Source organism: Alosa alosa, chromosome 18 (genome assembly GCF_017589495.1).
Source record: "Alosa alosa isolate M-15738 ecotype Scorff River chromosome 18, AALO_Geno_1.1, whole genome shotgun sequence".
Lineage (NCBI taxonomy): Eukaryota > Metazoa > Chordata > Actinopteri > Clupeiformes > Clupeidae > Alosa > Alosa alosa.
The window spans coordinates 26,231,611-26,257,652 of NC_063206.1; the positions used below are offsets into that span (position 1 = coordinate 26,231,611).

At 42.2% G+C, this 26,042-nt stretch overlaps 2 protein-coding genes across 6 annotated transcripts in view; one reads left to right on the top strand and one right to left on the bottom strand.

The window, feature by feature from the left end:
* Nucleotides 1-24,086, top strand: phf3 (PHD finger protein 3). Of its 4 annotated transcripts, none has more exons than XM_048269102.1 (16): nt 1-146; nt 2,121-2,314; nt 2,656-2,805; nt 4,560-5,934; nt 6,688-6,952; nt 7,897-7,957; nt 8,104-8,224; nt 10,117-10,273; nt 10,411-10,527; nt 14,804-14,932; nt 16,809-16,947; nt 19,980-20,166; nt 20,281-20,428; nt 20,511-20,600; nt 20,717-20,912; nt 21,067-24,086. In XM_048269102.1, the coding sequence occupies exons 2-16, from the start codon at nt 2,224-2,226 to the stop codon at nt 22,911-22,913; spliced, it is 5,073 nt and encodes a 1,690-aa protein (XP_048125059.1). In that variant the 5' UTR covers nt 1-146; nt 2,121-2,223; the 3' UTR covers nt 22,914-24,086. The 4 variants fall into 4 exon arrangements, with proteins under 4 accessions (XP_048125059.1, XP_048125057.1, XP_048125060.1 ...); XM_048269100.1 differs by having other exon boundaries at nt 2-146; nt 2,058-2,314; XM_048269101.1 differs by lacking the exon at nt 1-146 and adding an exon at nt 190-1,655.
* eys (eyes shut homolog) overlaps nt 24,075-26,042 on the bottom strand; it is a 217,745-nt gene continuing 215,777 nt past the window's right edge. For both annotated transcript variants that reach the window (XM_048269098.1, XM_048269097.1), the window contains one exon: nt 24,075-25,867. In XM_048269098.1, the coding sequence (XP_048125055.1) occupies nt 24,672-25,867 (1,196 nt within the window). In that variant the 3' untranslated portion in view covers nt 24,075-24,671. The remainder of the gene's footprint in view (nt 25,868-26,042) is intronic.

The window sequence follows — 26,042 nt, forward strand, 5'->3', positions numbered from 1 at the left end:
GCGCTCGAAGTGTGTGTGTGGGGATTTTGCAGAAGGCAGTAATGGCGGCGTAGCTAAGGGAGAACCGGTAGCCTGAACTAGCCTACAAGATTCACTGCAACTTTAATCTGGAAGTAATGGTCAAGTCTATAGATAAGAGTTGCGAGGTGAGTTGAATTATTTTCTTTCCGTGTGTAAATTTGACTGTAGTGGTTAGTCTTTCTACCAGCTAGCCGTTAAGGGGGCGTGAACATACGTAGCTAGCAAGCCTAACGTTAGCCTATGTTTTGCGATTCTGAGGCCTTGCTAGCTAGAAGCTAGCCAACATTAGCTCACTGGCCTCTAACCATTCGTTGACATGTCTCTCGGGGCTTGCAGTGTATACGCCATGTTTATTTAGTCTGTAGTGTCACTTTGGTTCTTTGATGTGACCCCTTTTTTGTAACGTTAGAGAGACCGCTAGCTTAGATAAAGTCAATATCAACGTTAAAGCTGCACGTCAACATTTTAGTTAGGTATGCACAGGCTAACCTTAAGTCTGCCAATTTACGTTAATAGATTTGGAGCAAATTCAACACAAATGGCAACTAACGATATCGAGCTTTTCACGATACAATATTAACTATGCATTAGTCTGTTTGGCAATCATATATATTTACTGTCTGAACGACGCGCCAGCCAGAACTTTGCCCCGAGGACGAGCTGAGGTTCTACGCTAGCTGGCTAGCTCAGCAGTTAGTCCTCTTGTTTTGCCATTGATGTCAACTGAGTTTGTACACTGACATTACAACAGTTGGCCAGCTAGCTACCTTGCAGGTGCATTGTTCAGTCATTGGTTGCAACGTTGCGGTACCGTGCACAATTAACACTCTTGATTCCTACCTAACCAAGTAGTCATTACTTTTCCACTGAAGTTTGCCTTCCAAGGCCTTCGTGGATAGCTATGCTGGCTAACAAGTGACTAGCTCTCGACATGTTGACCGTGTAGCACAGCATAATGTGTCCAACATAACATTAGCGAGCTAGCCAACGCCGCCATGCATGTACTACAGAGAATTTCTAGTGACAGGGTGCCGTTTGCATGTGAGCGACTGGTTGTGTATACATTAGCGACAATTGCGTTATGTTGACGGAAATTCATGCTTGTCGAATATGTCAGCATGTTAACTCGGGTCTTTCGAACTTTCGGAGAAATCAGTCTAAGATAACGTTATCTTTAGTTGGCTAACTAAAGTTAGCCAAGTTACAAGTCCTGCTGAGATGGCAACGTTTACTTTAGCAAAGTGTTTTAATCTGAATGTTTTTTTTTTTTAATGAATGGCAAATGAGATTGCACGTGTGAGAGACTAACTTTGGATGCTGTGTGCATAACGGCTTGCTGTTTAAGAATGGAATGCGTGTTGGACTAATTCCTCTAAATATGCAAAACGCTTTTGGGTTTTCCCTCATCCGCAGGTGTGTGCGCTGTCAATAACGTTAGGCTAACTTATTGCAGCCAACGACGTGTTAACATTAGGTTCACCCACATCAGATGGCTTCATTGTTGAATGAATGTTTTCATAACATGTCTGAAGCCAAGTTATTAATTCTGTGCAACACTTCATGACGTGAGGACATTCTTAAGATTGATAGTAATCCCTGATGCGCCAAGATAGTTCTACGGTGACCGCCACAATGTACGTAACATTTGTCTATATAACGTTAGTAAAACCTGGACGTTTGCACTGCAAACCTATCACCAGTTCCACATGCAGACATGTTTCAAAATGTCTTCCTTTATCAGTGTCAATGGACGTAAAGATTTGTGTTCAAGAACGCAGCTACATAAGGTCCTGTCAGTAAAATGTAGGCTTAGCCAGACTTTAAGTACTACTTTGTCCATTTATGTCGTGCTGCACTGACAGTTTCTGACAACACTGAAGTGTTAAATTGTAACACACTGTTAACTTTAATGTGTTTTTAAGATTAAATTCAGTAAGCAGTAACTTCTCAGCCCCTACGTGGTGACTCACTAACTGAGGAGGAGTATGCTCTCCTGGTCATAATTTATATTAATGGCTATTTTCTTATTCCTGCAGAGCTTTCAGACAGGCAGAGGCATTCATGGATGTAGTTGACTCCTTTACCCGTTTAATTCCCAGTGATCAGTTGGATGACTCCTTGTTGCTTGGCCAGAACTTGGAATGTGAAGCAAGTGATGAGTTTGGATCAGGTCACAAAAGACCAGACGACTCGTTAAAGAACATGCTCAGTGACAAAGATCCTATGTTCGGGTCTGCCAGCACACAGTTCCATCTGCTGGACAATGATGAGTCTAACTTTGCCAACATAACAGGTGTGTTGATGAAGGATATTGCCCTTTTGAGCAATGCATCCTTATGTCCTTACAAGTTGTAAATAGCCAACTTTAAATATTGATGTGAACAAAAGGCTGTTGGCCATTAAGTCACTTACCTCTCCACTTTCCACCCCAAACTAGCCTATTATTTTCTTGGACTTTTTTTTATCAGCTCACCAGATTCGGACCTTGGCATTATTGCTAGTGCCATGGCCCCCTTCTCTACAGGAAAATAGAGAGTGTGATTGTCTTGCTTGCTGTGTGATGTTGCTCATATGATGAATGTGCATGGCCCGGGGCGTATTGAGCGTGACCGTATACATCTTTGTGCTCTACAGGTCACAGCATGAGTGCATCAGGACGCGGCCGTGGTGTCTCCAGGGGTCAGTCGGCTGGCGGCAGGATGCTAAGGGGTGGCAGGAGAGGCTCAAGGGGTGGGAGGGGAGCGAGTGGTGCACCCAGGAATGCTTCGAGCCCAGCAGAGCAAGGTAGAAACATACACAATTCTTCCATTTGTGCTTTGCTGATGGTAATATTCATTTATCGATCTATAAAGCAAGAAGCGTCTGTGTCTGTGTGTCCTAATGTCTGTGTGTCCTAATGTCTGTGGCATGCATATCTCGCTGACCGTTTGTCAGACTGATTTCAAACTTGGCAGGTGTCTTGCTACGGGCATGAGTAAGTGCAGTGCCAAATTTGACGTTGTTTGAATAAGAAATGCAAAAGATATCGTTAAATATATCGGTAAAAGAAGCACACATTGGCTTTTGCCGCTAGCCACTCCCCCTCCCACACATCACTGTACTGTAAGCTACAAGTGAGGATAGAAGCAGGGCTTTGGCAGAACTGGATCAGTGTAGGTTACACGGGTAAAAAGTTAAGCGAGTGTTAACATGTCTGACCTCAACAATAAAGACCCCCTGTATGCGGTTTGCTTGCATAAAACAACTCCGGATTTTGCAACAACACGCCATCACACACAGGTATGCAGTGGCTTTTCAAAATGACGTAAATAATGATGTGCAATAAACAGACACTTCGAATAGACTTTGGACTGTCTTTAGACTTTGAATAAGCAAACGACAATTCCAACTGCAAGGTCCTAAATTAAAACGAGCGATAATGTTACGAATTAAAGAACGTCTCAGAATGCCACACATGCAAAGCATAACCAGCGACAAGCAACGAGTGGCAGACAGAGTGTGATGTCTCTTATAGGCCACCAGACACTGTTTTTGAGTCACACCGTTGCAAATTTCATATGATGATCCACAAAATGGTTTGTTTTCTCTATCATCAAGTTATTCAATAGGCTAAGCATATATAGCCTTGACTCAAAACAGGTGTTAGGATTATGTCATTTTGATTTGTAAAAAATGTCACATGCAGCCATGCTTAAATTCTGCTCACTTCACATTTATTATATTATTATATTATCTGTATTCATTATTGAATGCTTACCTGGAATTATGTTTTTCCCCATCATCCTATTTTTAAAGCAGGCCTACCTGCAGGCATTGGGCTACAGGAATAGCATGTTTGAATGGGCACTGCACTAGTATATGTTAAAGGTGCCATGTGTAAGAATTGAGGTAAAAATATCCAAAAAATTAGCTACACGCATCAAAAGAATGAGAAGAAATAAGGGCGATGATGTAAAAAATTACAAGGTATCGTGCTGCGAAGATATCAACCTGAATTAGCATGCTAAATTACTAGCCACAGCCTGACAGGTGTCATAATACCAGTTTCGGCCATGGGAGGCGGTATGCGGGCAACATAACCGCCAGCCAAACTGCAATACACGTTTCTCGGTTGTTACCAACTCACTTTCTGGAGGTATACTGCCCCCATCTTTTATGGAATGTGGAGTATGAATTGACTTTTTGGCGGACATTACACATGACACCTTTAAAGTAATGAGTTGGAAAGGTCTCATCCAGCATGGTTGCAAAGATCATTTGTCTTTTTCCAACAATATGTCTAAACACAAAAGTGAATGGAGAAAAAAAAGTAACTTTGTAGGAAGATGTGGTTCCTGAAAGCAAGGGCATGAGGTCTGCACACTTCCCTTCCCTGATGAAGCAGTTCTCTTCTGGTGTTCTGTGTTGTACTCCCGATTGACTTCACAGTGAAGCCATTTGATTGACACATAAAACTGCAAAACTGATAAAATAATTATATCATTCACTTTTTGATGACTGTTTTTTTGTTGTTGCTTTTTTGTTTGTTTCACTCTCAGGTGGCGGCAGAGGTTCAGGGAGAGGCGTGCGGGGAAGACGCACGGGCCCGGGCAGGAGAGGGGTTAGCATCAGGAGGGCAGGAAGAGGCCGCAGAGCAGCGGACAGCAGCCCGCCAGGTTCCAGCTCCTCCGACGATTCCCCCCGGCGGCGGAAGCGCGAGCTGCTTCTGAGCAGACGGTACAGCGCAAACGACGTCCCCCCCTCCATGAACCCTGTTGTGGTGCTGAGGCGCCTGACCGTTACCGTCGGCGGCTTCCGCATTGAGCTGCTCCCGGGACCGTCCCACCTGGCTGGCGTAGCGAGCCTCACCGTGGATCAGGGCACACACGAGGGACTAGTGTGTGTGGACGGCATGGGCGTCAGTGTGAACGCAGAGGACATCATGACTGCGGACAGCTCAGCAGTAGTGGAAGCCGCCCGGGACCCACGCACAGCTGCCCAGCAGAAGAAGGTGACGGTGGTCTCCGCTGGTGATGCAGCAATGGACCTCGGACCGTATGTGAACCCTAATGAAGTCCAAAACACCAATGGTGCTCTATTGCCGAAACCTGCTGCCAAGGTTTCTGCTTCGTTGGTCCCTAAAGCAGCCAGTGACCAAAATGACCCTCCAAAGCCCAAGGCCAGCAAGATGCAGGGGAAGAACAACATGGCGCTGCCGGACTCGCCCACCAAGCATTTCAAATCAAAGGAGGCCTTGTCCTCCCCCAAACCCAAGCCGACAGTACCTGAGAAACCCGGTACTGCCAGAAAGAGCCTAAACCATCCCCACCTGAAGAAGGTACCACCCCGAGGCATGCTGAAGAACCCTGCGGACTTGAAAAGAAAGTTGCAGAACAATGTAGCATTGAAACGGCCTGGAGAGCCGATTAAGGCTGGATCTGTGCCTAAAGTGCAGAAGATCAGGCAGGAAACTTCCACCAAGCAACCGGTCAAGCCAGGTGCACCCAGGCCTGAAATCAACAAGCTGCAGCAGGCGCCAAGGCCACAGGGACCAAGGCCGCAGCCCCCTCCGCCTCATCCTCCCTCTCTTCCTCCTCACCCCAGCGCCCAGCAGAGCCCCCACAAGCAGGCCGGCCTCCCCCAGAGGAAGCCTCCACAGAGCCCCTCGCTGGTCAAAAAGCTGGAGCAGGGAGCCCTGAAGGAGCTGGCTGAGAACGAGGAGCAGGAGCGCCACCGGCTACGCAAGGAGAAGGTCCTGCAGAAGCAGCGCAGTCGCAGCGCGCGCAGCGTCTCCGTGGAGGAGCCCGAGCTCTTCATCCCCGACAATGCCCCGCCCTCCGCCAAGAAGGAAACCGTGGAGGAAGAGCCCGCTGACGAGGCCCAGTGGGATCCCAGCAAGCACTGCGGCCTCTGCAAGAAAGCCCACAGCAACAGGTAGGAGCCTACTCGCCATTCATAACGCCTCAGCAGGTTGAGATTGAGCTGCCCACATTATAGTTTAAGATACTGTCAAGACTTTCATTAATCTGATACACTCATATATAATTTTACACTCATATGTAAAGTGTGTGTGTGTGTGTGTGCGTTTGGTAGTAGGGATGACATTTCAGTTTTCAATTGGTAGATGGATCTCTGGGATTACACTTCATGTAACAGCAGTCTGTAGATTGAGCCAGCAAGCCAAGGACTTGGCAAGCACAATATTTCCAGATGTTTTCCTCCAGAGTAATGCAAGCGACCATGTTAATTCGGGCCTGTCTTCACCTAGCTGTGCAGCTTCATATTTCTCAGTTAATTTATATCCCTGCACTCCTACGCCTGCATTCCTAGTGCTGTGCCCGTGGCTGTGTAAAAAACAGAAGTCTGCAATGTCAACTAAAAATGGCACAAAGGCTTTGCTGTTGTCCACAGATATATGGAGAATGCATTGTTTGTTTGTGTTCATTTTCAGGTTAGGCTATGGGATATGGGATCATTTCATTAAATAGAATCTGTATTCTTAGTGGGTGGCATCAGATCACAGATGCCTGCCCTCTGGTACATCTGTTCCACCAGTGTTGTTATTGGGTGACTATGGCAACAAGGTAGCTGAACCAAAGTTAATTTCAAACCCCGCTTCGGCTTCGCCTTGGCAACGGCTCCACCCATTCATACTTAATTATAGCAAACTCTTGTTTTTCATTTCAGGTTCATGGTCGGTTGTGGGCGCTGTGACGACTGGTTCCATGGCGACTGCGTGGGCCTGGACCTGGACAAAGTCCAGCAGATGGAGCAGGAGGACCAAGAGTATGTATGCCTGCGTTGCTGTGAAGATGAGGATGCCACCCGCGCCGAGCCCAGTGCCTCGGACTCCGTCGCCAAAGACCACGCGCCCAAGAACGACGCCCAGCAGCCCTCCAAACACAAGCAGGGCCAAGGGGTCACCACGGGGGGAGTCAGACCATTCAGAAAGGTAAGCCCATCACAAACCTCCCCAGTAAACAGAGCAGGGACACTAAGGCGGGGATCACATTAGCCAGCGGCAAGCGGCAGCGGCAAGTGTAACGCAACGCACAGACCATAATATGTTCTATCTCGTTCCTATGGTAACACAAACAGTTTGCCTTAACTGACAATTGAAAACGCTCGCGTCGCGCTTTGAAAGTTGAACCAAGTTCAACGCTCAGCTTGTTCAACGCTAGTGTTACGCCACGGTTCCGCTGCCGAACCATAGAGAACAATAGGCCGCTTGCCGCTGGCTAATGTGATCCCCGCCTGACTGTAGTACTGCCTTTGGAGCACAGCATCTCCAATCACAGTTTATGTTGATGTTAATGGTGATGGTAAACTAAGCCACGAGTAGCTGTCCTTTTATTTGTTTAACAACCTTAACATTATCTGTAAGTAACATAGTGTGTGTAAAGTGACATATAAATGTCTAACATGTTATTTTTGTTATAATATTTGTTATTTTTCATGATCATCAATCAAACTGCTGTTGTATTTCTTTTAGCTATGCACCATTTAAGAGTGTACACATGGTCAGCAGTCTGTTAAAGGGTTCGTTTTCCTTTTAGTTTTCATTTAGAATAGGAAACCATATCGTTTTTGGGGTCCTGGGTGACTGGTGTTCTGCCTTAATACATACACTTTATGAGTAACAGACATCTTTTATAGTTGGCTGTTTGTTCTATAGTCTTTTAAAAAGATGTCTTTCCAAATGTTTATTGCATGTTACAGTGTCACTTGCATATTGGTGAATGACATTGTACTCAATCTCACTGCACTGCAAAGCTGCAGTACACTCTTTTCAAAGGACACACCAGTTTTATTTGTGGAGATTGGTGCACAGGGGGTTTCTCGCACAACACTTTTCTTAAAGCTTTTTTTCGAAACATGCTTTGTGTTTTTCTTCAGGATTCCACTCATTCAGAAAGGAGGCAGTCATCAGAATCAAAAGATTATACACACAAAAGTGGTAAAACTTGCTTTTTTGATAATTTTCAGAATTTAAGAATAGCTTTTTCAGTCTTAAAGCATAGTAAAGAATATATTTAATCTGTTCAAGGAATACCTAAGAAAGGCTGTACTTACAGAAATCACATCTCATTTTTGTCCCATCAGGATCAACTGTAAAGACAGAGAAACATAAAGCTAAAATTTCATCTGTAAGCATGAAGCAACCATCCACAGACCAAATCCGACGGAATGTCCGGCACACTCTGAAGGATATCCTTTTGAGCAGGTACCTCATGAGTCATTTGTCTATGCCCTGACAAAGCTGTTTATCAATTACAAATATATCTGAGTATGTGTTTGTATGGAACTATTCTGTATATGGATGTACAGTATAGTGTTAATTTCGTCAGAGGAGACGAGAGGAAATATGTTCGTCAACAACCTTTTTTTTCATGACTAAGACGAGACGATGACGAGACGGCAGTAATGTCCTGAAACACTGACTAAGACTATCTTAAGATGCATTATTTTTGACGAAAAAAAAAAAAAAAGACGAGACTAAAATGTTTTGCATGAAATAAAAACTAAGATAAAATCTCTCTTCATTTTCATCTACAAAATGAGAAGACAGAATATCTAGCTGTTACGTTTTCAAAATATTGCAAATGAGTTCATATGCAACAGTTTTCCTGTAGGCTAGTCTACGTGCTGTTGCTGCAACCCTGTGGCTGCAACACGAAACTACATGGAACAAGAACACTGGAGATTTCTGCCAGAGTTAGCAAGCTAACTACCTAAGCTTTATGCCACAATGCTACATACCCAGAAGTTGAAGCTTCTCTCATACAAATTAACATCCCCCAGAATGTCCATACGAAAATGTTCATCATGTAATGTCAACTATTTTACTAGTTAGACTGATGATGCAAAGTTTGCTAGCAAGTAAGCTAATATGGAAAGTTCGCTAGCAAGTTAGCTATGGCTAAGATGGAGAGTCTGTTTGGGGAATGTGTTGTGTTTGGGCGCATATCGCCATCTAGCGAGGCGGAGTAAAACATTAATACTTTGGCCTATGACAGTGTTTCTCAAACCTTTTCAGTTTCAGGACCACTTAACTAACCCTATCTAAAAAAAAAAAAAAAGATTAGACCTACTTCAACAGTAGCCTATAATTAGTCTACACAATAGGCCTACTGAACCACCTTGCTTATTGTCTTTGCACTTTGCTTATTGTGTGGATTCATACTGTATGATTTAAACTGGCATATCTTAGTTGCAGAACTGTTTTTACATACAAGTTGGTTCAATATTGCAAACAACTCATCTATATTATATTTTACCATGTCTGCTCGCGGACTACTTGGGATACCTTGCGGACCACCAGTGATCCCCGGACCACACTTTGAGAAACACTGGTCTACGAATATGACAGTGGTCCAGTCAAATCTTTACTGTCTATGGTCAAATCCCAGCCGAGCTATAACTGTAGCTCGACTTACCTGTGCATGTAAACATACTGACTGACAAAAAATCAGAATGAGTAATTATAACAGACGAGTAGCCCTGTGGACACACAATATTCTTGGAAAATTGAGATGTGTGAAACACTATTTGACTCAAATGGTAATCAGAAATAATTTGTTATAAAAAAAAAGACTAAAATGTGTTGACTAAAACTGACTAAGACTAAGATACCTTTAGTTTTCTTTTGACTAAAACTAGACTAAAATGACGAGACTTTTAGTCAACTAAAACTTGACTAACAAAAATTATATTTGAATGACTAAATATGACAAAGACTAAAAAGGACATTTCGTTACAAGACTAAGACTAAGACTAAATTAAAAATAGGTGACAAAATTAACACTAGTACAGTAGCATGCGTGTGTGTATAAATGAGCTGGGCTATTGTGCAATAGCCTGAAAGTTGTTGATTCAATTCCCGGCTTCCACCGTTGTGCCCTTGAGGCACTTAACCCCAAGTTGCTCCGGGGGAAAAAACAAAAAACAAATGTAATCCCTTGAACATATGTAAGTCACTTTGGACAAAAAGTGTCTGCTAAATGTAATGTAATGTAAATGTGTAGGTGTGCAGATTCAGCACACGTTTGTTCAGACACCTTATATATGTTTGCATGTTAAGTAATTTGTCATTTTTTGCCCCTGTTCTCATTTTAGATTGAAAGATTCTGACCTCAAAGTTTCCTCAGAGAAGGTTGCTGAGGTGGCCAAGAAAACAGAAAAAGAACTCTATTCATTTTTTCAAGGCACAGATAGCAAATACAAAAGCAAATACAGAAGCTTGACTTTCAACCTGAAGGACACCAAAAACAACGTAAGTTCACATTTGATGTTTGTTCAGATTATGAAATATGTTTTTTTGTAAGTAAAACAGTGTTTCCCTTGTTTAGTTGGTATTATCTGTTGCATCACAGATTTTTAAAAGCTATATTTATCCATTTTTTTCCTCAGGTACTATTTAAACGTGTTCTTCTAGGGGAAATCTCTCCAGGAGACCTCATTCGTATGAGCCCAGAAGAGTTGGCCTCTAAAGAATTGGCTGCTTGGAGACAAAGGGAAAATAGACACGTAAGCATTGGACATGCATTTAACATTGCTTTTGTATGCCCACCAGTGTTTCCTCTACGTTTATTTCAGCATGGTGGCCCCCCACGGTTTAATTAATACCGCCACGGGATCAGAATCAGGGCGGACGCACATTTGCTTTTTCAATAATCCTGGGACGTATTCTCCCTTGCTGTCTGCCGCTCACATTGCAATTTAACAATAAGTAGCCTAAACTAGTCAGAGGTTATTATGGCCCGTCCAGTTTCAGTTCACATATTATATATTGTATTGATGTAGCCTATTTAAAGTTCTTTCTTCTCAGTGTTTCCTCTTCATTTATTATATAGAATTAGGGGAGACGGCAAAAATTGAGCATAGTAGGCTAAATGCCCTCCGCTTTGAAAATTGCAGTTTAAGAATAAACAGCAATGCTAATCTTCTCTAGTTTTATTCCAGTGTTTCCTCTTCATTTTAAGCCAACTTTCTTCTCAGGTGCCACTGCTTCAGAATTAGGGGAGACGCAAAATATTGTCCGGAAGCATAGTAGGCTAAATGCCCTCCGCTGGCTGCTGAAAATTGCAGTTTAAGAATAAACAGCAATGCTAATCCGAGGTACCTGTCTAGTTTTATTCCATAGGCTACATATATTGTTTTTATAGACGTGGCATGCGCCATCAGGAGCTTCCATGTGCTACGCATGTTTGTCAACATTGCAAAAACTACAATTTTCGCTTGGTGGAAAAGTGTAGCACAGGCCAAGGAAATCCCATTCATTTCTGAAGCTGATCGTATAAAGTATTTCCCATATCGTAGTCTATAGGCCTAAGCTCGCTCGCAACAACAGCAAAAATGAAACTGGAGAGAGGATGTCTCCGCGAAGACACCGTTGTTCAGTGGCGGTTCTAGGATTTTTCCACATCAATACACTGAGGGGCCAAGAACCGGTCAACATCGATACACAGAAAATCCCTTGTTCAGTAAGGCAGAGGCACGTAATCTGCGTGATATGCAGGACTATACGAAGTATACCCACTTAAAAAGCATCACCATCTCAGTATACCCACTTAAAACAGACAAGGATAGGTATTAATATTTGGGGTTGATCACAGTATACCCACTACAGCTAACTAGACTACACCACAGCAGTAAGGTGCATACATTTCACCAGTCTTAAGGCCCATTCACACCAAGAACGATAACTATAACTATAACCATAACGATAAAAGCGTTCACACTGAACAACGATAAACAAAGTCTCTCATTGTGTTAATAAATGTGAGGGCTAAAATTCGACGGGTTCTGATTGGCTATTAGCATTTTATCGTTGTGAAAATCGTTCTGAAAGTGATCCCCAACGATATCGTTCTTCATGTCTTTATCGTTATAGTTTATGTGTGAACGTAGTCATTCATATTAACGAGAACGATATTTATTTATAGTTATCGTTATCGTTTTTGGTGTGAATGGGCCTTTACCTTGTTCAAATACTTGAATGCTAAATGCTAAAAAACAAAAAAGCCAATACAATTCTTAACAATTTTCCCATTTATGTATAATGTGCATTGAAAACACAATTTAAAAACTAAAATATAATAGACACTTCAGTGGATTAAACAATTAAACAAGTTTTACTTTAACTCTTTCCCCTTTTGTTGATAAGAGAAACCACTTTCACTGCCAGTTTGCGTACATTAAAACAAACACACACACACACACACACACACACACACAGCATGTGAGCAACAACTACATTATATTTACACAATTTTTTCAACAATTATTTTTACAATGGTCTGATTTGGAATGGTCTTTGAAGCCACCGTCTTGCTTCCAGTTAGAAAAGCCTGATTCTGATTTGAAGACTGACGATGGGTCATTTGAAAGCGAAAAAATTACGGAAGGGGTAGCAAAACACTAAAGATGGAATATTCTTACTATTTGAAGTCTTTGTATCAGAAGTCATTGAGTGGCCTCTTCCTATTTCCTTGCTGCATCTTGTGGAATACCAGTTTAGGAGAGGTTGCACAGAACCATCTGCTTTAGAATGGGAAATGTCTGGAGAGAAGAAAATTAAACAAGTTTGAGTAACTTCATTGTTATTAACCTTCATAACCCACTGTCAACCTGGCGTTTCTAAAATGAATAACAAAATATGTTCAGTGTAGTGGCAATAGGAAATAGCACCATACCATTAGGAGCAGCTATGCTTGGTGACTGGTGGTTCTGAAGTCACCAGCTCCTGCGCCATCCCAGTCTGTAGGTGAAACACAAATGCGTGTCACAAAATCCATGCTTGTATTCAGCATGTGGTCTGGCAACTGTAAAACCAGTTATTATTTTTAAAAAATCATATAAAGCTTGAGTGAATAGAGTAGAAAATGTAACCAATTTATCTCAATGAAACTCTCCTTGTCCTAACACTTTGAGACAGAATTCATGCGAAGCCCATGAATCAAATAAACTCAGAATAGTGGTTAATAACTTTGCAGTGATAGCTCACATTAACTCTACAAAAACGTAGCGTTAGCTATTAGGGATGTATTCTCGTGTTCATGTTAGCAGCTGCCAAACTTTTTCCTCAAGCAAAAAAAATCGAACGTTATTTACATTTGGTAAGGCGCACTAGCGCATGTAATATTATTAATTTCGGACCTCAAACAAACAGGATGTCCATTTTTCTGCATTTCATATAACGCCATTTCAAACACTTCATACATTACCTTTCCATACATAAAATCTATCAGCATGCTAACAATGAATAACAATCAAACCTTAACTCAAGTAACCTAACGTTAAATTAATGTTAACAGTTCACTGACTAAGTCAGTTAACAGTTCACTGCAAGCTTGCTGCTGCTTCGTAATTTAATTGACAAACTTAACATATTGTGACAGCAACAAACAAATGTCCCTTTCACATAATGATGATAACCAACACAGAGATTTGTGACTCACCAAGAAACTTCTGTGAAGGATGAAATGCTGTCATCGGTTGTTCACGTTAGAATTCTAGCTGATACTTTCGTTAGCCAAATGTATCGGTTCTTCACGTTAGCTGATACTTCCGTTTGCGAAATGTATCGTTTCTTCACATTAGCAGAGACATTTCTGGTAAGCCAAATGTATTCTTTCCTTTACAGTTCACTGTGTGCTTTAGCTTTCAAGCTTCATAGGTGCATTACTGCCACCAGTTGTTTGGGAATGGAATTGCATCTCTGATCGTCGTTTTCAACAAGTTTGACACTTATTGATGATTGACGGTACAGGGGCCAGTCAGGGGCCAATGAGATTTCAGATGGGGCTCGGACCCCTGTGGCCCCGCCCCTAGAACCGCCCCTGCTGTTGTTACATTAGATGCGCACTCAATCGCGAATCGACGCAGTAAAAAAAAGCAACGACTGCTGGTAGTAACAAAGGTAAATTGCAAAACATTTTGTATGCACTCGTGGTGATGGCCTAGTAGCCCTAATGTGAATCGTGGACTAAAAAGTAAAGGAGATTTGCACCAAATAAAGGCAGGGTTGTGTTTTTACAACGTGTTGGCACAAAACTTAATTTCTGTCATAAACGAAGTAGGCTAAGCTAAGCGTTCAACGTAAACTACCGGTATGTTCAAGCGTTCAAGTGACAATGTGGTTTAATGCATGGGTTAACGTGACGTGAGTCAGACAGAAGATGGGCCTGTCTTAGTTCCTGAATCCTGTCCCTTTCAAGTCACGATAGGCTAAATGGTGTGATTAGCAACTAGAATTAAAAAAACATCCCATGTTGGTGACACCCAACCAATTTTTTCATACTAACCTTTTTCTTCTGCCGCCACTGTTAAAAAAAATCTAGCGGAAACACTGCCCACTGTTGCTGAAATAATTATGTTGTTATTCAGGCTTTGCGACTTTGGTGAACAGGAAATCCTCATTTGAAAATGTAGCAACTTTAAGATCTCAAATAATTAAACCAATGTTGAAATGTCAAATTAATGCTTTCCTGAGATGTGTGGTATTATCCAAAGCTACACTTTGATTATTGTAAAGGAACCAAGCAGTTTTGAGGCAATTTGTCTTTTTCTATCTGTATCCACTTTGTAAACCTCATTTTAAAGTGCAATTTAATACACCATTATTAGAGTTCACTCTATTAATTCTTCTGCAAACTGTTTCACAGATTTACAAATCTCAAGGCTGAATGCATTGGAGCAGAACAGAGCTAACATGGGAAAGTTGCTCTTGTAGCAACTGGGTTAAGAGTTGTGTTTGATTGAAACCTGATCATTCCCCTTTTCACTTGTCTCCTGTCGGCAGACTATAGAAATGATCGAAAAAGAACAGCGAGAGGCAGAGAGGCGACCCATCACTAAAATCACCCACAAAGGAGAGATTGAGATCGAGAACCAGGAGCCAATGAAAGCCCCCGATGTCGTAGAAGTAGAGGTAAGGTGACATTAAGGCCCCGTCCACACAAAGACGCTTCTTGGGTTAAACGCACCGGTTTTGCTTCGTCTTAGCCGATCGTCCAAACGAATCCTGTAAACGCACTGCCCGAAACCGCACTTTTTTGAAACCAGAGTGGAAAAATCTGAATCCGTAGCCCTTGTGAGTTCGTTTGGACGGCGAAACCGCATACTTGCGTATTGATGATGTCATCGCCACACCTCAGCTGCCCTGGACTTGACACTTATAGTATTGCCTAACAGCACTAGTTTTCATACATGACATTACCTACGATTACACTCAGTAGGATAAATATTACAACTGGTGCTGTGCAGCGCCAATAGCTTATGACTTGGTGGACTGAACAGTGTTTTTCCCAGTGTTTTTTGATGCATTCTAGCTGCTGTCAGTGACGCGAGAGAACTAGTCAGAAGTTATTAGGGTAGTGCGGTGAGAATGCACGATTTGATGCAGGCAAAAGTATTGGCTGTTACTACCGAAGGTATTATAGCAATATTATAAATGTGGCGACGGAATAGAGTGTCCCAGTGACGCCACTTCCATTTGCCTCCATGGGACCTATCTTTCAAAAAATTTTGAACGCCAGTCTATGGCGAAAAATAAATTATTTTCTGGTCCCGGTTGACTTGTGCCTTGAATTACCCATATGATGTTTGTCAATTTTAAAGACAATTTTTCATGTAGACATTTGCAGTTTGTTTCGTAACTATTGAATTACAACGTTGTGAAAGATCGTAATTCCAACGACTACAAACCCATCAGTCGCGCTAGTGACGTTAGCTCATTCACAGCCACACTAGATTGTACAAGCATACCAGCAACATATCTTAATTGGGCTTTCCTTGCCGATGGAAATACTATGAGTCAGAGGATTAAACACATCAGCTAACATAACAGCTAGCATGCTAATCTTATCGTTTCATTACGTTGGTGACGTACATCGTTCGAGACGAGAGATGTAGTCCACTGAGCGGATTCGCACAAAACCAACAAAACTTTTGAAGTCTATCGAAACAACAGTACTTTCTTGACGTGAAAAATTATCTTTTAAATTCACACACACATCATATGTGAAATTTGTGGCACAATTCAAACTGGACCAAAAAATAATTGTTATCTCAACATTAACTCCCGTTCATATTTTTTTGAAAGACAGGTCCCTTGTAGCGGAAGTAAAACGGAAGTCACTGGGACACTCTATAGCCTAGAACTTGGGTAGGCCTAGTGTTTAGTAGGCTATGCAATTGTGGTGATAGCCATACTAATGTGAATCGCGGACTATCCTACAACCAAAGAAAGTAAAGGAGATTTTTGTACCTGCTTTAGCCAAATAAAGGACGGCACTGCACCCTTAATGAAGTTTATTAGTTTTACAATTGACTACAGTTGACAGTTCACCATCAGTCCACACAAACAATTCTGGTTTCCTTGCACTAGCCATTTCGTCGTAGCCTATTCTGTCTGTTTGTATAGTCTACAGCGCGCAAGCTTTGGTCAATTTCTATAAAGAAACAGTGCCACCTATAGGCCGACGTGTTGAGTCGTGTTGAGATGGATCCGTTTGGACGCAAATATTCTTGATACGGTTCCAGGGAATCGGTTTGGTACGTGTGGACTAGGCCTAAGTGGGCCATCCACCCCCCCCCCCCCACAAACACACACACAAACAAATAAGGTTGTTTTGATTTTACATGAATCACCACACATTAATGATCACAAGGAGACCACAGCAAACATGGTTATGTGCACAGCACTACCAGAAAAGTCATTTTTAGTCATTTGATTAAATTAATCCTGCGTTGTGTGTGTGTGTGTGTGTGTGTGGTTGTGGTTGTGGTTGTTTTTGCCCCTGCAGCCTGAACCAGTCCCCAAAGCTCCAGAAGAGCCAGAGGAGAAGCCCCAGGTGGCAGAGCCGGAGTCCCCTAAAGACGTCAAAGACACCACCAGCCTGCACAAGTCCCATCTCTTTGATCTCAACTGCAAGATATGTACTGGTGAGAGACCGGATCTGTCCACTTGCATCTTTTGCTTGCCAAGTTTGATTTGTGCTGATGTTTAGGAAGCTTATAGTCAGAGTCTGCTGTGACCTTTGATGGGGTCAATCAGCTGAATAATTAATTAACACGTTTTCAGTATACTTTTTAACTAATGATCATACAGATTGACTAGAGGAAGTATACTTATACAGGGTGTCCGGTAGTACAGGTAGTAAAAGGTAATAAATGCAATTTGACTTGGTAGTACATTTTTCATCACCACCTAAATATATGAGTTTACATTTTTTGCTTAATATTTGTGTCATGTTTTAACTTCTTCTTACCTAATTAAAAAATATATACGTGCTAACAGGACCTGAGTCAGTCGGAGTTGATAGCAATGACGTAAAAGTAAACTGTAGTTCCGTGGTTGACAGCCTATCAGCGACGCCAACAACATTTTCGCCTCAGTTGATATTACAGGGATGCAAACAGCGCGCTTTTCGGTGCCTCCTTCACGTTCCTTTGGGCGACTTCTATGAATCGTACAGATCCGAAGAGTTTTTTTCGGGCGGGGGATGCAGGGATGCTTTTTGGCGACTCTCGTTTTTTCCTCGTCATCTAGGCCCTACCGCAGGCTACCAGAGGAACCAGAGCAGCGTGTTGGTCAAATGCCCAGTGCTTCTGTCACTCATCTGATAATATTTGTAGCAAAGGAGCGGTAGATGTAGGCTAGCCTATCACTCTGATAGCAGCTAAGAAAATATAGGCTACACTCACTCCGTTAGGAGGCAACTCTCTCAGTTCGCACTAAGCTACTTCAGCTGGAAGTTTTAACAACTGTGGACTTGACTAGTGTGTAAGCTTTCGTTCAGCTGTCAGTGGCGCTGCCATCTGACTGTGATCATCCGTGCAATAATAAAATTATTCCACCTAGCCCATCAGTAACAAAGTTCAAACTAGTCATTGACATAGTAATTGACAACATTTTAAATGTAATCTAGACCTACTGTAGTATCTAATGTTACGTGGGAATTGCAAGAAAACGAGTGAAAACAATTCACTTTTAACCACGCAAGTGTGTGTGTCATTTATTGTCGCTCAACAAAAACAGCATGGAGTTAAAACGTAATTTAAAGTCCCAGACATTTAAAGGGACAGCGATCACTTAAGACATAGGCCTACACCACAACTGAGTGAAATGCTTTGAATAGCCTACAAAACACTGCATTTAGATAACAACTGCGTGAAGAACCAATAATCTAGTTAACGGTGAATTAAGTTTATGGCATTCACATTTAAAGCATTCAATAGCCTATGAAAACTTGATCAGAAAACATAAATTGTTCTCATAAAAGGAACATCAGGCCTACAAAATATTCCAAATAGGCTAGTTTTATTGCAGTGACAGAAAACGTACACTGCAACATACAGTTTAAACCATGTTCAATTTGAAAGCATCTAGCTAGTGACAGGTGGTGTTGGGGGAAGAGAACAAACTCTGTAACCTACCTGATTCCACAGTCATTGTTCATTATTTGGCCTATAATTTAGCCTATAGTATTGACATTTGAATCCAGGAAAATTAACCAAAATCTATCATTTCCTATCGACAACAGACCCCAGCAACGCATCAAATTGTATTGCTACACATTTTGAAGTATTGAAAAGAATCAAATTGTTGGCTTAAAGAATCGATATTGTATCGAATTTTGTAAACTTGATTACGCTCCTAAATGTCATCCTTATAATTACTGTTGTTTTGGGAAGTATTTATCATGCAAGCATCGTGCAACCATACTGAGTAGTGCAATGAAATCATAGTTTTCAATTTTGCATTAGTAAAGCAGTCCACTGATGTGCATGTTTTCACGGACTGCTTTAGTGTCAAATGTATATACCATACCAATACCATACCAATAATAATGGTTTTATATATCCATATAAATAGATTTCTGGGCCTATCCTTAGACTGGAGGGTTATTTTTTTTTGGGGGTAGTCGGTGGTTTTTGTTCTTCATTTTTGACCATGTTTGGTTTTTAAGTGTCATTTGTTTTTAAGAAGTGCTAAAGTTAAGGTTATTATTCACCTTATTAGGGCTAAGGACAACTGAAACTCAACTCGACACTACAAAAAAGCATTGTTGTTGACAATGACAATACTTAATGATCACAATTAGAAATTGTTAGTGTACCTAATATTGATTTATACCTTATAGCAAGTAGTAGGCTAAGTGGCGCTTTGCATACCCCCAAAAAAAAAAAAAACCCTGCTGCTTGATGTCGTGTTGGTAGTAAAAAATATTGTGGAGGTAGTAAAAAGTAGTAAATTCAACTCTATGATTCCTGCATATACCCTGTTATATGATGTGTAGACTTAGAGCTAGCAAAGTTTGGAACTATAGAAGTTTTAGTTTAATATAGATCAATCAGTACTATCTCCATAATTAGTGACCTAATTCTGATATTTAAGTGAGTCACTTTGGACAAGAACTGGTGAAATATCTTAAATAAACAATTTCATCTCCCGGGCTCGGCCAACTCAGGGATGACTGTCTGACAGCCTGATGTCTTCTTGCTACTAAATATTTATAAGCGGGGGCTTGAGTGATGGTTGTCTCAGCTTTTCTTAACACGCTTGTTAACACCATCATGAGAAGAGAAAGTGCTAATGTATAGTAGCAGTCTATACGTGTGAACAGTTATCTGTTATGGAATTTATTTTTCTCTCCCTCTGAAAGCATGTTTGCTCCTGGAGAAAACAGTATGCTATGAAATATTAGTTTTTCTCAGTCGCTTTGGTGCATTTCTCAAAACATTAACGTTTGCACAACAGTGAGTGTATTTCTCAAAACAATTTGTGCAAACAGAACCACGCAGTGGATTACCACCAAAAGCATGTAACTTGCTCAAAATGTTTAATTTATGTCCCAAAAGCAAATATTATGCCAATTAACCTGCCAGTGCCATCAGAATAAAAAGTATGAATCAGTTTTATACATATTCTGTCGTCTGGAGCATTAAGTAAACAAATGATCAATTCTCTTAAGGGCGAATGGTTCCCCCTGTGGAGGAGCCGGTCACTAAGGTGGTTAAAGTAGCCACCACCGTTACGAAACGTCCATCTACTTCGGAAGTCGAGGCTGCCCCCGCACCTTCATCAGGGATAACTGACGAACTTGACGCTTTAGAGGGCAGTCTTATGACATCCGGAATCTTCTCCAGCTTTGAAGGACGGTAAGAACTTTTAAGCATGTAATTTATTTTGCAATTCAACTGAAATTCATTTGCAAGTGTTTGAGGAATGGCCCCCTGTCACGTATTGTGTCCTGAAATCTAAAATGCTTGCAGATCTGAAAGTCTGAGTAATAAGGACGATCCAGCAGCATTTCTTGCCAACTTGGAATGCCTGTGGAATGGTTTTGTGGATATGGCCGCAGTAGCCAAGCTGTTAACAAAAGCCTATCCAGTCTCGGGAACTTTGGACAATTTAACTGAGGTAAACAGAGATTGCAACAGTAAAACCATGTTATTACATATGTAATTGGTCTTGCAATGACTAATAGATCCCCAATTGTCAGGATCTACCAGAGAACATTCAAGTTGGTGGAAGGATCTCACCACAAATAGTGTGGGACTATGTTGAAAAAATCCGGGCCTCTGGAACAAAAGTACGTTTAAACTCCTTTTGTATCCACTGTATTCCCACTGTTGTATAGTTGCTGCATTACTGAAGCTATCCCTGTTTCAGGTTTTAAAAAATAAGCTTCTTTTTCTTCACAATCAGGAGCTGTGTGTGATTCGGTTCACCCCGGAGACAGAAGAAGACGAGATATCATACACGTTACTTTATGCTTACTTCAGCAGTCGGCGGAGATATGGAGTGGTTGCTAATAACCGAAAGTTCGTTAAAGACATGTATCTCATCCCGTTGGGTGCAACGGAAAAAATTCCTCATCATATTGTACCTTTTGATGGTCCAGGTAAAGTTATTAAAGGCATTGGACAACTTTGATTGATAAAAAGTTGATGTTAATGTTGATTTTAACATTTTCAAAACTGTTAATATCTGTAAAGACAAGCCTAGCATGGCATCAAATAATGTATCGTTTTTTTTTTTTTTTAATGTTCCTACAGGATTAGAGTCCAATCGCCCAAATCTTTTGCTGGGACTTATTATCAGACAGCGGCCAAAAAGGGACTATGGTGCTATTCTTCCCATGCCTGCAAGTAGCCCTGCAGGTGTCTTACCTGAGACTGAAAAAACAGCTGATCTGGTCACAAAACCAGCAAAGGTTCTGCATGTGGAAAATGACTTTGTCAGCTCTTTGAAAGTTCCCTCAGTAAAGGAGGCTACACCACATAAGCCATCAGAGACTGATGATCCATTGGGGACTGACCCTATAGTAACTGAGGACTCAGCCACAGACCTTGGTCTGCTGGATTCATCTAAACCACTTCGATTCCTCCCTGGGGTACTCAAATCTGCATCATCCAAGGCAAGCAAGTTGACTGTGACTGAGGATGAAGCAAGCATAGCACAGATCATCACAGGGCATCAGGCCTTCCAGAGTGATACCGGAAGTCAGGGAGGCCCGGTCAAACCCACCACGCCCACCACCCCTCTAAGTCGATTTATTATAAAGAAGAAGGATTCCAAAACTGTCAAAATGGAAGCAGGTCCATCCAGTGAGACAGTGAAATCTGTTACAGATTCCAAAACAATCAAATTGCAGGCAGATCCATCTAGTAAATCTGACACATCAGTCACTGATTCTAAATCAGTCAAGACTGATACAAGTCCATCCGTTAAAATGGAAAAATCGGTCACAGATTCACAATCGGCCAAGACTGATGCAAGTCCATCCATTAAAATGGAAAAAACAGTCACAGATTCACAATCGGACAAGATTAATACAAGTCCATCCAGTAAAATAGAAAAAATAGTCGCAGATTCACAATCGGGCAAGACTAATACAAGTCCATCCATTAAAATGGAAAAACCGGTCACAGATTCACAGTCGGCCAAGACTGATGCAAGTCCATCCGTTAAAACTAAAAAAATTGACACAGATTTCAAATCAGCCAAGACAGAGGCAGGTCAATCCAGCAACACTGTGGAATCTGAGACTGACTCCATATCAGCTAAAATCTTAGGAGGTCCATCAAATGACACTGAGAAGTCTGTCCTTGATAACTTAATAGGAAAACAGAAAAGTGATGTGCCAAGCAGCACATTGCTGGTGTCTCTGAAAGATAAACCAGCAGATGTTTCCACAGAGGTGTTTCTTGCCAGCCTCTCCTCACCCAATAAACCTGAGCCCAGCACCTCTGATTCATCAAAAGAAGCTGACACACTGTCTAACAGTGTCAACTTGAGCCCAGATAAACAGTCTAGTCCAGATTCCACAACAGCTACTCTTTTGGACACTTCTGTTGAGGACAAACCTTCCACTACTTCAGCTATCCCAGGATTGTCCAGTCCAACAAGTAGTCCAAAACAGCCTTTTGCTGGTATTTTAAAAAGCAGCTTAGAACAACCAAAACCAACCGATGCAAAGATGTCACCTCCTGAGCCTGAGGATTCGGTTTCAGACAGAAAGCATTCTGAGCAACCAGATGCTCAGGAAGGGTCAAAAGACAACAAAAATGAGGCTCTACATTCAGCGTCTGTGCCTAGCTCCTCAGATCTATCTCCAAAAGAATTCCAACCTTTGAGAGACATCCAAAGCATCAAGACCATTTCTTCTAACTGCAAGAGCAAAGACCCTCTGTCACCGCGTCCCTCTCTTCTCAACTCTCCCCCTTATTCCCCCCTGCTGTTCTCGGCCCACCACCTGCCCGGTTTCCTCCCCCAAGTGCTACGGGCCCATTTCACCTCACCTCGCCACTGCCAAATTACTCTGCCCACAATCCTCCACCTTTTCTGCCACCACAAATCTCTTCCAACATGGGCTACCCGCCACCAGGGCCTCCAGCCATGATGTTTTCCCAGAGTCAGACTCCTTCCCCTTCTTGGACTCCATCCGGCCCTCCTCTTCAGCCTGGCTTCCCCCCACCTCTCAACTTACTTCCGGGTCCGCCATTGCCTTTTGGAACTCCAAGGTTTGCCGCCGAACCTGCGAAACCTGCCCACGTCTCGCCTAAAGAGAAAGGACCAGATCAGCGCTATCACGACCCCTGGGAAAGGCCGCGACGCTCTGAGGACAGCGGACACAAGAAGCAAGACCGGGATCACCATAGCCGATCGAGGCATAACTATGAGAAGAAAAGCAGGCACCACGATCGGGATTATGACCGAGAACGAGGAAAGCGTGATCGGCGGAGCCGCAGCAGAACCAGGAGCAGAAGCCGAAGTCGGAGCAGAAGTAGAAGCCGGAGTCGGAGCAGAAGTCGGAGTCGAGACCGACACCACAGGGACCGGAGCAAGCACTCGAAGGATGACCGCCATTCGGACAGACGGAAAGACAGACATAGTGATGACTACAGTGGCCGTCACAAAGATAAAGACAGGGACAAACACAGACGTGATTCTGGACACGAGAAGGGAAAGAAGAGCTCAAGAGACAGACGCTCTTGATTTTTACAAATCAAAGCAAAAACATTTGCTTTTATGCCTTTTTCCTTACAAAAGCTTTTTTTATTTTTCAGTACAATAGATCAAATGTCTGTAGTTATTGATGTCCAAAACGTGCAGCTTTTTTTTAAAACAGACTTGAAAGAAAAACAAAGAAAAAAAAACATTTTTTAGGTTGAGTTACAGATTTTAAACTTTCATTTTAATGGTTTTGCTTGCACTGACCACATAGGCAACTGTGATTGCTCATATCTATGATACAGTCGACAAGTAACTTTCTTACTCTGCATGACTCATCTAAATGCAAGTGGTCAAAATTAACACAACGCTTCAAGAAGTCTACTACAAACATGGATTATTTTTGTCATGAAAGCAGTTTTTCCTCAACTGTTATCTCTTTCTTGTTTGTATTTTTAAATGTCCCTTCCCGAATGTCCTTTTCTTTTTTTGTTTCGAATTGTTTTGAGATAATTATTGTCTTTGTACATCTTGGCTTGTCATGCACATTAGAAATCAAGTGTGCATTCAGCACCTTGTGTTTTTTCTGTACAGTTCATAATAAAGCTAATCTTTTATTGTTCATAAAAAGCATTGTTGTTGGAAAACAAACATACTTCACTTAGTAACCGTCAACATAATGAATAAGTGAGAAAGATTTATGCAGTAAACTCAGGAAGGAAGTCATGACCGAGACGCTGTTATTACTATCTATTTTGACTTTAATACTGTTCCCATGTATGATGTTCCTCTGGAACCTATGGAGATACACTTTTGACAAACAGGAACAAGCAAAGAGAGCTGAACAGGTATGTGGAAATTAACAAGAAGTGACAGCACCAAAATAAAAGACAAATATTTGGGGAGAAGGAGATATGGCGAAGTTATAAACTTTGTAGCACCTCATGACTAAAATTCCTCTTATGTTATGAAAATCTCTACACACTTATAGATGTTCACAGGTCATAGGCAACATAATTTAACAGTCTGAATCTAAGACAGGCCTCTTCTCAACCCCCATTATAGCTGCTTTAAGTCTGAATGAGTCTCTGTAAGATGTCAGTCAGAACATGAGAAACAAACACCAAACATCCTGAAAGCTTTAACCCTCAGGAAAACACATTCATGTCAAACCAAAAATCTAAGTCACGTTCGTTAAAAATATTCGCTACTTGTCACCTTTGTAAACATTAAAGCCCTCATAGCTTTGGAGAAACTGCAGCTTTCTGGTGTCTTGGAATAAAATAACATCTTTAATGCTACCCTCAAAACCTGTAGAAAAGAGACCAGATGTTATGGCAGATACATTTCTATTTAACTCAAAGCCTCCAAAATAATAAACACCATCATAATTTATGGCAACGTATCGCTCAAAGGGATCAACATCCTCGAAAATGACTCTCTCTTCATCCAAGAAAACCTGAATTACAGTTCTGTTGTGAACTACAGTTATAAAATTCCATTTGTCACAGCACAATGTGATATTTGGGTACACAAGAGGAACAGGGATCCTCTCTCCGAGGTTTATGGCAATCTGGAGGTGGCCATCTCGTAATCCGACTGCCAGGTAGTCGTCATCCTCGGTCTGCGCCCTGCCCATCCAAACGATCAGCCCGTCTTCCCTGCTTGTAGTGAAATTCAGGGAAATTTGGGTGTATCTCAGATTTCTTTGATAGTACTGGGGGTCTTTGTATTTCAAATATGAATCACCAACAAACTTGACGGCGTTCATGGACACTGGCTCGTCGCAGTACGGCCCATTCCATCCGAGCGAACACATGCAGGAGTGGGAGGAGGCCGTCACGTTGGCGATGCAGAGGGAACCATGCCGACAGAGGTTGCCCATGCAGTAAACGGACTCCTCACACCTGTGTCCTGTCCAGATAGGTGGGCAAGAACAGGTGAACGAGGTCAGGCCAACGGCACGGCAGAGCCCACTGTTTTGGCACACTTTATACCCACAGGCCGTGCCATCCCAGTCGCCAACGTTAGCACCATTAGTCGCCCCCTTTTCAGTGAGTTCAAGGTCAACACCATTGACGATGACCTCTCGGATGCAGCCAGTGAAGGTTGTAGGCTCGTTTTCCACCGCACTGGTTGCGACTGCGCTCAGGGAGGACACCCCTCCGATGAAGATGTCTGTCGCTACATCAAGGGTTGTCATGACCTCGGTAGCGTTCTGGGTGACCACATCTCCATCCAGGATGAGGTAGCTGTGAGCGCCTTGCCTCCCTGTCTGCAGGTTGTGCCAGACCCGGCCAGTGGGGTCTACCTTGTTTGTGGACTGCAGCACGATGGTGCCGTCTCCGAGGTTGTAGCGCAGCTGAACAAATCCAGCGGTCAGAGACACGCTAATAAAATCCCCTGAAATAAAAAAAAGAATTATGGTTTTAATCATTAAGTTATAACTGCTGCAGGACCAAGTTACTGTAGTTCAAATAGAAGCAAAAGTCAGTACGGACAGACTTTCTCTTTCTCTCTCTCTCTCACTCTCTCTCTCTCTCTCTCACACACACACAGTCACAGTGGTTAAAACTTA